Source organism: Leptosomus discolor, chromosome 13 (genome assembly GCF_034619465.1).
Source record: "Leptosomus discolor isolate bLepDis1 chromosome 13, bLepDis1.hap2, whole genome shotgun sequence".
Classification (NCBI taxonomy): domain Eukaryota; kingdom Metazoa; phylum Chordata; class Aves; order Leptosomiformes; family Leptosomidae; genus Leptosomus; species Leptosomus discolor.
This window is the reverse complement of record NC_141403.1, coordinates 9442133-9455706: the sequence shown is the minus strand read 5'-3', so window position 1 is coordinate 9455706 and position 13574 is coordinate 9442133. Positions and strand designations below refer to the sequence as shown.

Sequence of the window (13574 nt, the reverse complement as noted above, 5' to 3'; positions counted from 1 at the left end):
GGACCCACAGGTCCTTTTCTACCAAGCCTGGTGGCCCCTAGCCTGTTCCAGCGCCGGGCTTGTTCCTCCCAAGGGAGGGCTTGCCCTCCCCGGGCGCACAGAACGCCTTGCCCAGCTCCGGCGACACCCGCCCACCCTCCCCGGCGAGGAGAGGCTGAGGAACACGCAGGGACGACAGAGCAGCAGCGGCCCACGGGGAACCCCAGCCTGGGCTGCGGCTCCCGCGGCTGCCCGCTCCCCTCTCCGCCGGCTGCCACCTCGCCCCCCGCCCGCCCCGCTACGATCAGCTACCGCTTGCCGGTCCCGCCGGGCGGCCTCGCCGCGTCCCCTGCCCCTGCCCCGCCACCCGAGCAGCCGCCGGCGGGGGCGGGCCGAGGCGCGGTGTGGAGCGCCGCCAGCCCGCCTCGCCCCTCGCACACCCTCACTCGCACACGCAGGCAGCGCCCGGCTGAGGGGAGCCGGGGCCGCTCGCACGTCGCCCGCCTATGGCTGACAGGAGCCTGATCGAGGGCGCCGAGCCCTTCCCGCGCCGGGAGGAAGCTCCGGAGTGGGGCTATGAGGAAGGTGAGGAGCGGGCGGCGGCGAGAAACTTTTCGGCGCGGCCGGGGCAGGAGGTGAAGGTGGGAGGATTTCAGTGGCGGAACGGGGGGGAAAATCGTCCGCCTTCCCCCCCCCGCCCCCGGCCGGCCCGAGCTGCGGGTAGCGAAGCGCCGTCCCGCAGCGGGCGGCAGGTCGGTCCCCACCAGCGGGAGAGCAGCGAGGGGCGGCGGCGGCCGCGGAGCCGCCCGCCCGGCAACGGTCGGAGGGGCCGGCGGGGCCGAGGTGCCGCGGAGCAGCCCCCGCCTTCCCGCGCCCGTGGGCAGCGGCGAGGCGGCCGGCGAGGGTCGGGCTGGCTCGGGGAGCCGCCGTGCAGCGCCAGCGTGTCCCCGTAACGGCTTTCCCTTGTGCCTCAGGAGTGGAGTGGGGGCTGAGCTTCCCCGATGCTAACGGGGAGTACCAGTCGCCCATTAACTTGAACTCGAGAGAAGCCAAGTATGACCCCTCGCTCCTGGAAGTGCGTTTGTCGCCGAACTACGTGGTGTGTCGTGACTGCGAGGTGATCAACGATGGGCACTCGATTCAGATCGCCCTGAAGTCGAAATCAGGTAAGCTGAAACACGGCCTTTGCTTTCCCCGCTGGAACTTGGGGTTCCTTAAAAACTGGCTGTGCGTTGTCCCCCCCGAGCGCAGGGCCAGCAGCTGCTGCCAGCAGCGAGCAGTTGCGCCCCTTCGGCGTGGGCCGCGGCCGGGAAGAATTGCTGTTGGCTTCGGTGGGAAAAGGAGCAAGCTTTGTATCGGGGGCTGCCAAACTGGGTGGTCGGTCAGGTTGCTTGAGGGCACGTCCAGAATTTCCTCTTGTGGCGGTGTCATCTCATTCACTGGCCTTAACCGCTGTCTGGTTCAGAAGCAGTCCAAACAGTTGCTAAGGCAGTGTGGTTCCAGGCTACTGCTCAGGCAGTGTGATGCCAAGCTGGTTTGTGCAGCTGGCAAAATTTGCCCTTGGTCTGAAGACTGTGTAAGTTAAAAGAGCTTTTTCCATCAATTTGTATGGGTTCTGAGTGCTAACTACAGAACTGGGCAGCTTAACTCCGGTTATACATGTGTGCAGTATTGATGAAGAGCAGGTAGCAAAGCAGTCCTCATTTCTTAAATGTTTTTTTTTTGTGTGTGTGTGTGTGTCATTCATCAAATAAGAATTAGAAGCAAATAATAAAAGAAACAATTCGAACTTAAGTGAAGTTGCAGTATCTTGTTCAGACCTTTCATCTGGGTAAACTATTCTGTATGAAGGAGACAATGTCAAGAAAATAGGGAGAAAAAAACTCCAGCATGCTTTCCAGCACTGTGATAGTTCGTACCATGTGTTTGGAAGAGCATCCAAGTTACTCTAACCAATCTTAGCTAGTAACAGCCTTTTGGGGGCATTTAAGCAGCTGAACATTGTCAAACCATGAGACATTCCAACTTTTGTTTCCTTCTGAGGTCCCAGTAGTCCTGGGAGCTACAGCTGTGCTGAGAGTGGTGGAGTCTGTTCAGTTTCACACTGAATTTTTTAAAAAGGAAGGGTTTGTTATTTTAATAATGATGCTTTCCTTTATAGTTTCCTTTCCGTGATAAATTCCGTTTATTGCAATGCAGAACATTTCTTTCCACAGAATTTTGCAGATTTGTGGTAGACTAGAAACTTTCAGTTAGTAAACTTGAGTGTAACTCGGTTTTACTGCTCTCATCAGAAGCAGAGCTCTTTTCCTGAGGAGTAAGGTTCTCTCTGCAGGATCAGGGAGGTTCTTGAATTCTCCTGTGGAGGAAGTGAGAGTGACCGCAAACAATGTCATCGCTTGCATGCCAAAATGCAACTCCTTCCACCCTACCTTTCACAAGGGCAGTTTGTAACTTGGTAGCAATAATTAATAAGATGGGACCAACACATGGAAGTGCATGTGCAAACCCACTGAAGACTTAGGAGAAGGACAGGCTTCTTTTGAGACTGGAATGCAGCATGATGCCAGAGTGGTGAGTCTTGAAATATCAGAAAACATGAAATAGAATGCAAGTTTATGAATGAAGTGTGGGATTATGATTTAGGAAATCTTAGTTTAGTTTCAGCTTTTCCTTAGATTTCATTCTGTTTCTAAACTGGGAGTAATTTTTCAGTTTTGGGGAGGGGGAAGACAATGTTTGTCATCCCTAACAAGAGGAGAAAAGAGTTAATAAGCTGTGTTTGACCTAGTATTCTGGCCAGTTTTCAGGGATTGCGGAAACTCCTGCAGCTTCTTTTCCTCACAGGGGATCTCTGATGACAAATCCATTTAGCCAGATTATTTTAATGGGAACTGTTGAGCACTAAATGCTTTTGAAACTGTGTCCAATTAATGTAGAAAAGATCCTCATCTACTGTCATGTTAGCACTCAAAGAAAAACTTCTTTGTGGAAAAAAGTAAACTGGTTAAGATACATATTAAAAATCAATTTGTCCTTAGTGGTGATTGATTTTATCCTTTAATTCAGGGCACGCAGTCCATCTGGAATCCCCAAATCCTTCTTATTGTTTAATTGCAAACATTTTCAAAGCCTTCTTCCAGTTTGAGCGTCGTGCATATGTTGTACATTAGGTGGAAGAAGCATGACCAACCGTGTGATGGAACTGTAGATTGAAAAATGCTTTAGGGGCTATCCTGCTAACAGAGGGACTGCTCTTAAGCCAGCAGCAGACTGCGCAGTGGATGACGGCTGCAGAATCGTTTTCTAGTGAGGATCAAACACTGCTGAAAGGCAAAGTGGAGTTAAACATGTTTCATGCATTGGCAAGGATCAAGATTTGATGAAAGGCAAAGGAAAGATAAACATACTTCGTGCATTGAAATACTTTTATCATGGGATCAGTGTTACAACTTAAGCCTCAGAAATAAACCCTTTGAAGCTCCTGGAGATCCAGACCTAGATCATATAGAGAACATTTTTTTCCAGTTAGGCTTTCTCTAGGAGCAACATTTTAAAACAAAGAAAACACTCCATTCTCCTAAAAAATAGCACTAATGGAGTATCGTGGTTCTTTTTATTCGTCCAGACTTCCTGAAATACTTCAATGAATTGTTTCCCCTCAGTGTTCACAAGATTTGTAGATTTGCCCTATAGGATATAGGTATAGATAGGACGGAGATAAAGCAAGTTTAAGAACCGAATCTGAATCTATAACCACATTTAGGACATTTCATTTTAGAAACCCTAATGGCTGTTAGATTAGATACGGAGAATTATTAAAGGAGGATTAATTGGGATATTTATTTTTTTCTCCAACGTAATTGCTTATGAAAGCCATAACTGATCTGTTTTCTTTCAGGTTTTTTATAGTTGCATACTTTCACTTTTGTGTTTGTATAGTTGCAACATGATTCAATTGCTTAATTATGTTTTAGTGTTATACTGTGTCTTGTGCTCCAAACTAAGGCTGTTTAGTTTGCGTGTCAGAATAACTTTATATTATGGAAATTTAGTTCCCTAAGGCTGTAGGTTATGCAATTAAATAATCCTTATCAATTATCAGAGATTGTAAAAGATTCATTCAAAGTCTATGGAACGTAATCTAAAAATTAGTGGATTCTGGGGAAGACTGTGAATGCCCTTAAGTAAAATCCAGCCCTGCCTCGAAGCCAATATTCAGTGGTTTCAGTGGGAAGTTACCTAGAGCTTGTGCAGTAATAGTTGATCTGAAGCAGCTTCAGAAATCCCTGGGCAAAGTGTTTCCATTGATTAATTCCAAAGTGGGTTGGGCCTCACAAGGTACAACCGCTTGCTGTTACTACTTGTGGTGGAGGTCTCTATTAATGCAAAAGAACTGAGCTGCTATATAAGTTTTGTGTGTGTGTGTTGCAATTGTGGACAGATGCTTTGAAGAAATTCTGGATGTTTAAAAGACTGAAGTAAAAAAAAGCCCTGGCTGCCTAGAAGCTGTTTTTAAGTCAGTGAGGTGTGTTGTTGCCCCTGGGTGTAGGTTTGATTATATTTGGGTATGGTGGCATTCTGTATCCCAGAAGCCTGCCAGGTGGTATGTGACTGAACAACTTTACCTGGCAGAATATTGGCAATCAAGGGTTTTCTATCCGTTTCTGTGACTCATAGCAAATACAGGTGATGGAGGTTAACATTTGGACAAGTTTGCGCCAGTTACCGGTTCAATTTGGAACCCCCACCATCTGTTTAGAGCACACAGCTACTGTCTTGATAAGAGCAATAAACACATTCACTCTCCTGACTGATAAAGGCACAATGTTTTTATGTTGTGTTATGACCAGCTGTTCTGCCTCAGAAAACAAGAGTGCAGCAGGGCAGCGATTTCACCGCCTGAGTTCGTGTTCTGTACCTGCACGGTGCTTCAGAAGTGAGGATGTCAAGTCTGTCAACTTTTCTCCTCTCTAGTACAGCTGACAACAAAGAAGCTTGTGACAATCTCCCCGTTGTATTTGGATGATATATGCAGTGGCCTGTCTGCTTCCAAAGCCAAATCCCTTACCACTTGTCTTCTTTCCCAGTGTTAATAGGGGGGCCATTACCTCGAGGACATGAGTTTGAACTACACGACGTTCGATTTCACTGGGGGAGAGAAAACCAGCGTGGTTCTGAACACACGGTTAATTTTAAGGCCTTTCCTATGGAGGTAAGAGTGACACTGCATTGCTGAACACCTGCTAAATGCAAAAGATTTTATTTCATAGCTTGAATTCCTGGTAGTTCAAAAGAGAGTTTCTTTTAGCTCAGCATTTTACTGCTTTATATTTCAACCACAAAGCCGTCTTGCTGAGGTGTGCTTTAGTGCAGGTAAATTAGGATATGCATCTGGAATAGAACGCCTCCAGCACTCATCACATTGCATGATTAATTGGTCATAAAGTTAACTTGCAGAATTATTAACTTCTGTCTTAATAATATTAGTGTTCTAACAAGATCTGCCGTTTCAACACTTCCTATGTCACCTTGACTAATAGCTACAGATGGAAAGAGCTAGCAATAATAACAACTTAGGTAAATTTGGAGTAAGCGTGGAGCAATTTGTTCATGAAATAGCTTTACATACCTGAAAATTGAAGATTATGTGATATTCTTGGGTACGTTCTGGAATATCTCAATCAATGACAAAATTTTGAAACACAAGCTGAAAGAATTTAGCTCTTCGTGGGGTGGGAGTTTGGGCTCCTAGGCAACTCAAAATGCTGGGACCTATTTCTCCTGCCCTCCAGCAGCCTCACTTCCCGCTCTCCCATTGCTTACACTTGTCCAGGAGTGGCTCGGAGTATCCCTTAGACCCCGGCTTGCAAAACTGGTTTTAACAGATACCAACCCTGATGTTTGGTGACTTTAGCTTTGCATCTTTTATTTCATTTGTTTTGCATTTTTGGTTTTAGAGAAACACAAGATTTTTGCAGAGTTCTTTGAGTTATTTTTGCCTCATTTATCTATTATAATCCCTCATGAGCCTGAAACTGTTTCTTTTTCTCTGTGTTGTTCAGTGCTAGGAAATTTGTTGTTGTAGCGTTATTTCTGTTTGTGAGGGCCAGACTACTGGAGCAGACCTCTTTATGGAAAAAGATAAAAAAAGTATTAGAGCAACTGCAGAGCTAAGTGTAAAAAAGCTTGTGGACTTGCACCATCAATCTAATTCTCAGCATTGTTCAGGTTTAAGAGTTGTGGCTCAGATTCTGGTCTCCGCTGCTTGCTATTTTGCACCGGTCCATCAAAATGAAGTCACTCATAGGGGCTTTGCAGGTTGAGTTGAGCCAGATCATAGAATCACAGAATCATTTAGGTTGGAAAAGACCTTTAAGGTCATCGAGTCCAACCGTAAACCTAACACTGCCAAATCCACCAGGAAACTATGTCCCCAAGTGCCACATCTACACGTAGATCCTCTTTGCAGGTTGATTTCGGGCAGATACTGGCGATGCAGGAGAATTACTTGAATGGGGAAGACTCATCAACCAAAGGGAAAGCAGAGGAATGACCTCTGCATCCTGGTTACCTGGCGTAATAGATGCCACATGATTTATATGGGCAGCAAGACCTTCAGGATACTGCAGTGTTCCCCTGAGGCAGGAAGGACCTTGTTCGTTATGAAACAGCTCTGCTTAGTGCTGTTCCTCAAGGCTGATCCAGCATGTGGTGATCAAGAAACATTGACATGAACTCTGTTGAGACTGTACTTGGGAGTCCACCAGGGTCTCCTCTCTCCTTGTTTACTAAGGATCACTTTGCAGACAGTCTTGGTAGTCTGTGGGAACAGTCTATTGATAATCTGCAGAAACCTCAGAATTCTCTACTCCAAATCAATCTAGAGGAAAATATACTTGACTAAGAGATGCAGAGCAACAAACTTTATCACTCATGAAGGGATTTCATTCTTCACCGGCTTGAAAAGCAGCACGGCAGCTGCACAAACAGCGTTCTGGCACAGTTGAAGAACGTCACCTGGAGGTGAGCAAGTTGGTGTTATCCCATCTCTTGCATCTAAGCGGCTTTCAGCTAGACTCTGATCTGCAAGAAATAATTACTGGTGCAAAAATTCTGTAGCAGAAAAAAATGCACTCATAATACACTTTAAATACAGTGTGAATATTCAGTTTTGCAAGCAGATCCTTATGCAGTTTAATTCTTCTGGCAGAAAATGACAGCATAGCCTGTCACATCCAAGGTCGGTGCATGCAGGTGTATTGGCTGAGCCCATTCGTTGTCTTCTGCCCCACGTTGCAAGAAAGTGCAGGGCAGTTTGTTCGACAGATGAGCTGCATTTCCTTCTGCTGTATGCACAAAGAGCTGCTGTATTAAATCCATCTCAAATGGTCCAAATCAAATATTATACTTGAGCCATAATAAAACAGGTGCTATAAATGTTTATGAAGTAGTACATCCGAGACTGCAGAATGAAAGATTCTCTTGTTTCCATTCCAGCGATTGCCCCATCTAATTTTTTTTTCTTTTGGTGGAGAACAATCGTTTTGATCAAGGGACAAGGAAATTTATTATTATTTTATTAACTTCTAACATGAGCATTGGTTTGTACGGTGGTTGGAAATCGCATTCTGAACACATATGGGGCTTGATTTTCTTTGGGTTTGTTAATTACTGAACACAAGCGGCGATGGGTGCCTATTTTGGCTATACACAAGCAGTCTGGTGTAGTTTATGCTTCCGTCCTGTACTAAACACAAAATAGGCTGGCAGTTGTTTGTACACAAATGCATGCCTAGAAACATGTTGAGCACCAAGTGTGTAAGTTTGGATCTTCTGCCAGTGGAGCAAGTCTAGTAGGACATTTTCCTAAAAAACTGGAAAGGGTGTACAAAGCAAGTGGTAAGGATTTTAAGTTCTTTTTTCTTGGTGAGGAGGACAAGTCAAGGCGATGAGCAGTAGTATGAAAACATAAGTGCTTGGTTTAAGTGGGTGCATTAACATCACAACAAACTAGGCCCAGATTAGATACTCCATTATGCTCTTATGAAACCCGAGCAATTCTTCAGAAACCAACTTGTGAGTTTGAAGAGATCTCTCTGAGGTGACTATCTAAGACCGTTTATTGACTGGAGCAGCAGTCTGGTTTTTAGGACCAAAGACTGCAAGGCTTTGTTTTATTACATTGGACGGAACAGTTATGGAACAGCTTCAGATTATCAGTGGAATGATCTTTGTAAAGGATGACTTTAAAAAAGAGTGTTATTTTTCAAAGTTTGGAAGAGCACTCCAGTTACTTCCTTAGTCTCTTCACCTTTGATACCATAACTGCTTTTACAGAAATTAGGTAATATCCTGTGTCTCTTAGTGCAAAAATCTATCATTTCTTACTAGACAGCTGGAGCCTTTGCATGTGGTTAGGATATATAGGTTTGTGGTGACGTGAGTGAGACTACTAAGTTTATGTAACCTCTGGAACAGCTTCTTGAGATAATTCACACTGTCGAAAAACATTGTTCATGTGGTTTGGAGGCTGGGTTCATTGTTATTTCTGTTATTGTATGAAGTTCAGCAAAGATGTGTTTTCCACCTTCCTTGACTGAAGGAACCAGAATGTTGCCAGTAAAACGCCAGGGTTATCATTTTCACTGAAACATCTGGGTTTGCAGTCAGGAGGACAGGACAAAACAGTAAATAGTTGTCACAGGTAAATACTGTAACACATCTTTTTAAACAAAGGGAAAGCAGAGGGCTGTACCTATCCATACAGTCCTCTTCTCTCTGTTCCATGAACACAAGAGCATGAAAGCTCTTCTTGCCTTTCGGCCAGAAATTGGAAGGAGACATTGCTCCAGAAAGGCTTGTCACGAAGTACTTCTGCTGCGTGTGAAGGGTGTTATTGTGCCTTTTGACCAAAGCTGCTTTGGCCACCACTTGTGCTAAGTATTTAGTAATGGTCTGAACACTGAGAGGCTGTTTCTTGCCAGCAAATGGAACAAGGTACCAAAGATGAAATTGTGCTTTACAGTACACACTTCCACAGAGCAGTAAAATCTACACTTACACGTGACTTACTTGAACCTGATGTAGGTGTAAGAAAGAAAGGGACGATTTGACAGCTTTTTTCCTCTCCTTCCTGCTAAGAGTATGGATTGGGGAAGGAGGAAGAACAAATAAGATCTGATGAAACTCTGCCTCTCTCCCTTACCTTTGATGTATAACAGGGAGATAGAGGGAGGCAGGAGCAAATTGCTATTTATTTTTGTTGTTAACAAAGTTAAAATAGGGGCAGCTAAAGATGAAGGCCTGTTGTACCTGATCTCTGTATAAACACAGCACACTATAGTGCCAGGCCAAGCCAACTTACAGTCAAACAAGACAGGAAAGACAGCGGGAGAAAGTGAACATATGACGGCATCAGTGCTGTTTTATGAAAAAATAAAAAAATGTTTTCACTGCTTCTGAAGTGGAGGGAAACAGGGGAAATTGTGCCTTAAAGGTGTCTCTTCCTCTTAGTTACTCAGGTGGTGGTGTGACTGAAGGCACAGTCTGACTATAAGGGAACAGTTGTTTCCAGGCCACCGCTCTGAAATAAAACTGTATCTGAGAAAATACAAAGGTTCCTTTCACCATGTGTAATACAACCAGGAGGATAACTCTCTGTAATCCATCCTCTTTAAAATGTAGGATTATATTAGCTGTGAACCACGTGAAAGCTTTCAGTAGAAGAAGATTGGCAGAAAATAATTTTAAAAATGTTTCCAAGATGTGCAGGAAGATTAAAAACTGTATTGTTGTCTGTCCTACAGTTTTTGAGTAGAACAGAAGGAAATCCAGTTGCCGGAAGGACCAGAATCAGTTCTGTACAGGAAAAAAAGATGTTCCTCTCTGTTGTGTGATGAAGAGCAGCCGGGCTCATTCTGTAGAGTCTTTCAGAGTGACTGAAATACCTGCTGCCGTGAAGTTAAATATAATGCAAAAAACATACCCTACCCTCAATCTGATTTAAACTGTTAAGTTTTCTTTTGTTCACGTGAAATGGTGCCTGCCTAAGGGTCTCATCAAACAGAGTTACAGCTTTGGGGCTTCAGGTTGGGCTGTTAACGTTACGCTTATCTACTCAAGTCTTTACAGCCTTCGGTGTGGGGATTTCTCTGTGCCTGGCTCTGAGCGCAGATCCTGCACACTGTGCATTCCCTTTCTGGCGTTTCTTGAGAGGAGGTGTCATGCGTTCAGCACGGAAATTTATTCTTTGCCGACTTTTAATATTTTTTACCAATGTTATTTAATCTTGCCATCTGTTTTAATCAGTTTCTTATTAGCTTGTTAGCAAATTATTTGGGTTAAAAAAATAAAACAGAGTATTTGTGATTGTAACAGAAGGCCAGGGAGGCAGCATGTATGCAACATATCTTTCCCTCTTCATGTAGAGACTTAGAAGCTGCAGTGGCACTGGGTAGGTGTGAATGACAAGCAGGATTTAATCTGTAATGACAGTAGTTTCTAATATGTGAGCTCAGTTCTGATATCTATGGATTTTTGCCGGTAGCTTTAATAAGATTATGATCCCAGTCACAAACCCTAAAAGAAGAGGTTTTAAACCAAGGAGTAAATCCTGTTGCCTTAGCTGATTGTATTGATTACCTGCTTGTGAAAAAAAATTAATTAGTTCCACTCACTTTGGCAGCACAAGACCTACGGATGAAGAATACCTTGCTTAGGCAGTCATGAGTTGAACAGGAGGCAGAAAGACCAGATTCCAGAAGGGTTTATTAGCTTCGTGCTGAGGCCTGGAGCTCCACTCAGAAATGATCCAGGTTTTTTGGTGGAAAATTAACTTGTTACTCAAAGGCTTGGACGATTGTCTAAGTTTTGGAATCATTGCAGACGAATACTATGAGCTGTGATTAAAGCAGTGTGTCTTCTAAGAAAATGATGACATTCATGTAATAGCTATATCCCTGACAGGTTGTGAGTAACAGATTAATAATAAAGTAGATATGCCCATTGGACATTATCTAATTTTTGAGGACAGGTATGTGGAAAAACACAGGAGAATCAGGCCAGTATCTAAGCAGGTGTTTTCAGTTTTGTTTTCCAAATACAGAAACTATTTTTTACACATTGTGTAGATGCCATTTAAGAACATAACAATAATGCTTAGTTTTGCAGAGCACTCCAGGGGCAAAATTGGTCCTCGCACCAATTCCAGGGCTGTCAGCGAATGGTATTGTGTGCAACCCTAGCCCCATGTGTGCAGGTATTTTTCTGCATTTTTCTATGTACTGTACACTCCGCAGTCCCCTAATTGATGTGACTTCTGTTTGGTTTTTTTGTAGTGGTGCAAAGCTGAGAGGTCTCCATCCCCTCCCAGTATACTGAGAAACAGAAAACCAGTGACAAGATAAAAACAAACTTGCCATCATTGTAAAAGCACACGAGTGGCTTGTGACTCTTGAGATTGCTAGTTGCTAAGCTCTTTCAGTGTTATATTTTTATTGTGTGTGAGGGTTAGTTTGACCTAAATAGGCACATGCAGTCTTGAAAGTAAACTTTGGTTCTAGGTGATTTGTCAACATGAGCTTGGATTGGCCCTTGTTTCACTCGATAGTGAATAGCAAACATATAGCTTGAATTTTTCAGGGGATACATCTATGTGCTTTGTATTGTGGATTCGTGAAAAAAGCAGGCACAAAAATGGGCTGAAGTGCTAGCACAAAGATGCTTTTAGCTTGGCTGGCGCCTGAGAAATGCTCAGTTAAGCTCTGGGGAAGAACTGTACACATCTTCAGAGGCAGCAAATGTGATTTCCCTTCTGTGCAAAATCTGCAGTTTATTTATTGGGTTGTGGAAGATGTACAAGCTGGCAGACACCAGGTCAGAGAAGAGTGGCATTAACGGCCGATACTGAAGCTTCTTTATCCTTTTATCTCTCTTTTAAGAGTTACCTTATTTACAGCCAGTTGTGTGTGGAGAAGCTTCATGGCTCATACGCACCTAAAACTCTTTTGAGGTGGCAGTTGCAATAGTCTGTGATTTGTAACTTCTAGCAGGAGGAATTTCAGTATTGTTTTGAGAAATAAATGGTCCAAACTACAAATGGCTGAGCAGGCTAGGGGAAACTCTTCTAAGGAGAAATGTCACAGGTGGAGAGAAGTTGGGTGAAGGAAATGAGAATGGGAAAATGAGGAGTGACTCGAGAGGGGAACCCTTCTCTAGGCTCCCTGTGCCATCTTACCTCGCCTTACTGGTTTAGTTCTGCCAGAAGTTGCAGACGCTCTTTGCGTTTCACCTGTAACAGACGTTTTGCACCAAATTTTCTTGCAGTCATGCTGGGCTAAGATGTGATGTTCAGTCGCAGCCTGTAGTGACAGCTGTGCCTTCTCCTTCCTCTGCTTTTTCACACGAGTGTCTTGGTGACAGTGCTGGATATGGAGGCTGCTGTCATGACATCCCTTATCGCAAACCCCATTCCCAACTCTGACGAGATGGCTGCTTGTGTTTTCTCTCTGCTGTGGAAGAAGAGTTTGTGTAGTCCCTTAGAAGATGGGGATTTTGAAGAGGGTTTGAACCCTGGTTTGAGCACAACAAGATGGCTGCTGGAGTCTCTTCTTTGCCATTTTCCTTGGCTGTGTGCCCTTGACGTGATTTGCTTCAGTTGTACATTGTTTCTAATTTCTGCTGTGATGGTGGCTGCCCTCCACTCACATCTTGCCTCACTTTCCTGGTGCCTTGGTTTTCCTGTTTGGTTTTCCTGTTTGGTTTTCCTGTTTGGTTTTCCTGTTTGGTTTTCCTTGGTGCTTTGCCCTAGCCACTAGGCCTAGCTGTTTTTTTGTCTGAGACCTGTCACTTGTGGAAGAAACTGGGAAAGGAGGTTCCTTATTTTGTTGTTTTCCACGCTGCATGCTTGAGTCAGGACCAGTTCCTAGTCTGGCCCCAGTGCATGAGTGAGAGACAGAGATATAAGCCCCAGATTTTGGATTAGTTGTGCTAATGGTGCGCGCACGGCACTTAAGAGGTGAAGGATGAAACTTGTAGATCATCTAAGAGCTGAAAACCTTTGAAGGCTTCCACAAGTGTTTGCTGTCATGCCTGGGTGCTTCACAAGCACAAATAATGTAATCCTTAAAACATCACTGCGAGGGAGACAAGTCTGCTGTTGCCAACGAACTGGTAGAAAACAAGTTCAAAGGGATTAAATTGTTTGTTCATGGTCACACATGATGCCTTTTTCAGAACTGATGGAGAACTGACTCATGATTCCTAGATGCTTGAGTTCTAGTAAGACTTTCAGACAGTGTGGGACCAAAAACCTAAGGTTGGAAATCCCAGTTGAGCAATTTAACCGCAGGACTCTCTGGTGCCCTGGTCCATAGACCACACTGTTGCTGATGAGACAGTCTCATCGGTCGTTCCTGCCTTCTCGCTGTGCCAGCATTAAGCCATGTAATGAACTGGACTGGGGAACAGTTAAAGTTTAACAAAATTTGGGGAGTTTATGGAACTATGGGAGAGGAGAAAAATACAACGCTGTTATGCAATCTGCAAACTTGCAATTCAAGAGAAAACTGTTGGACATGCATAACAGTGTTTAT

General features: G+C 44.2%; 1 protein-coding gene across 1 annotated transcript in view; it reads left to right on the top strand.

The window, feature by feature from the left end:
- Window positions 1-485: 485 nt before the first annotated feature.
- Window positions 486-13574, top strand: part of CA8 (carbonic anhydrase 8 (inactive)) — a 37468-nt gene continuing 24379 nt past the window's right edge. The window contains exons 1-3 of the mRNA XM_086472668.1: window positions 486-564; window positions 954-1145; window positions 5070-5194. Coding sequence (XP_086328794.1) covers window positions 486-564; window positions 954-1145; window positions 5070-5194 — 396 coding nt within the window. The remainder of the gene's footprint in view (window positions 565-953; window positions 1146-5069; window positions 5195-13574) is intronic.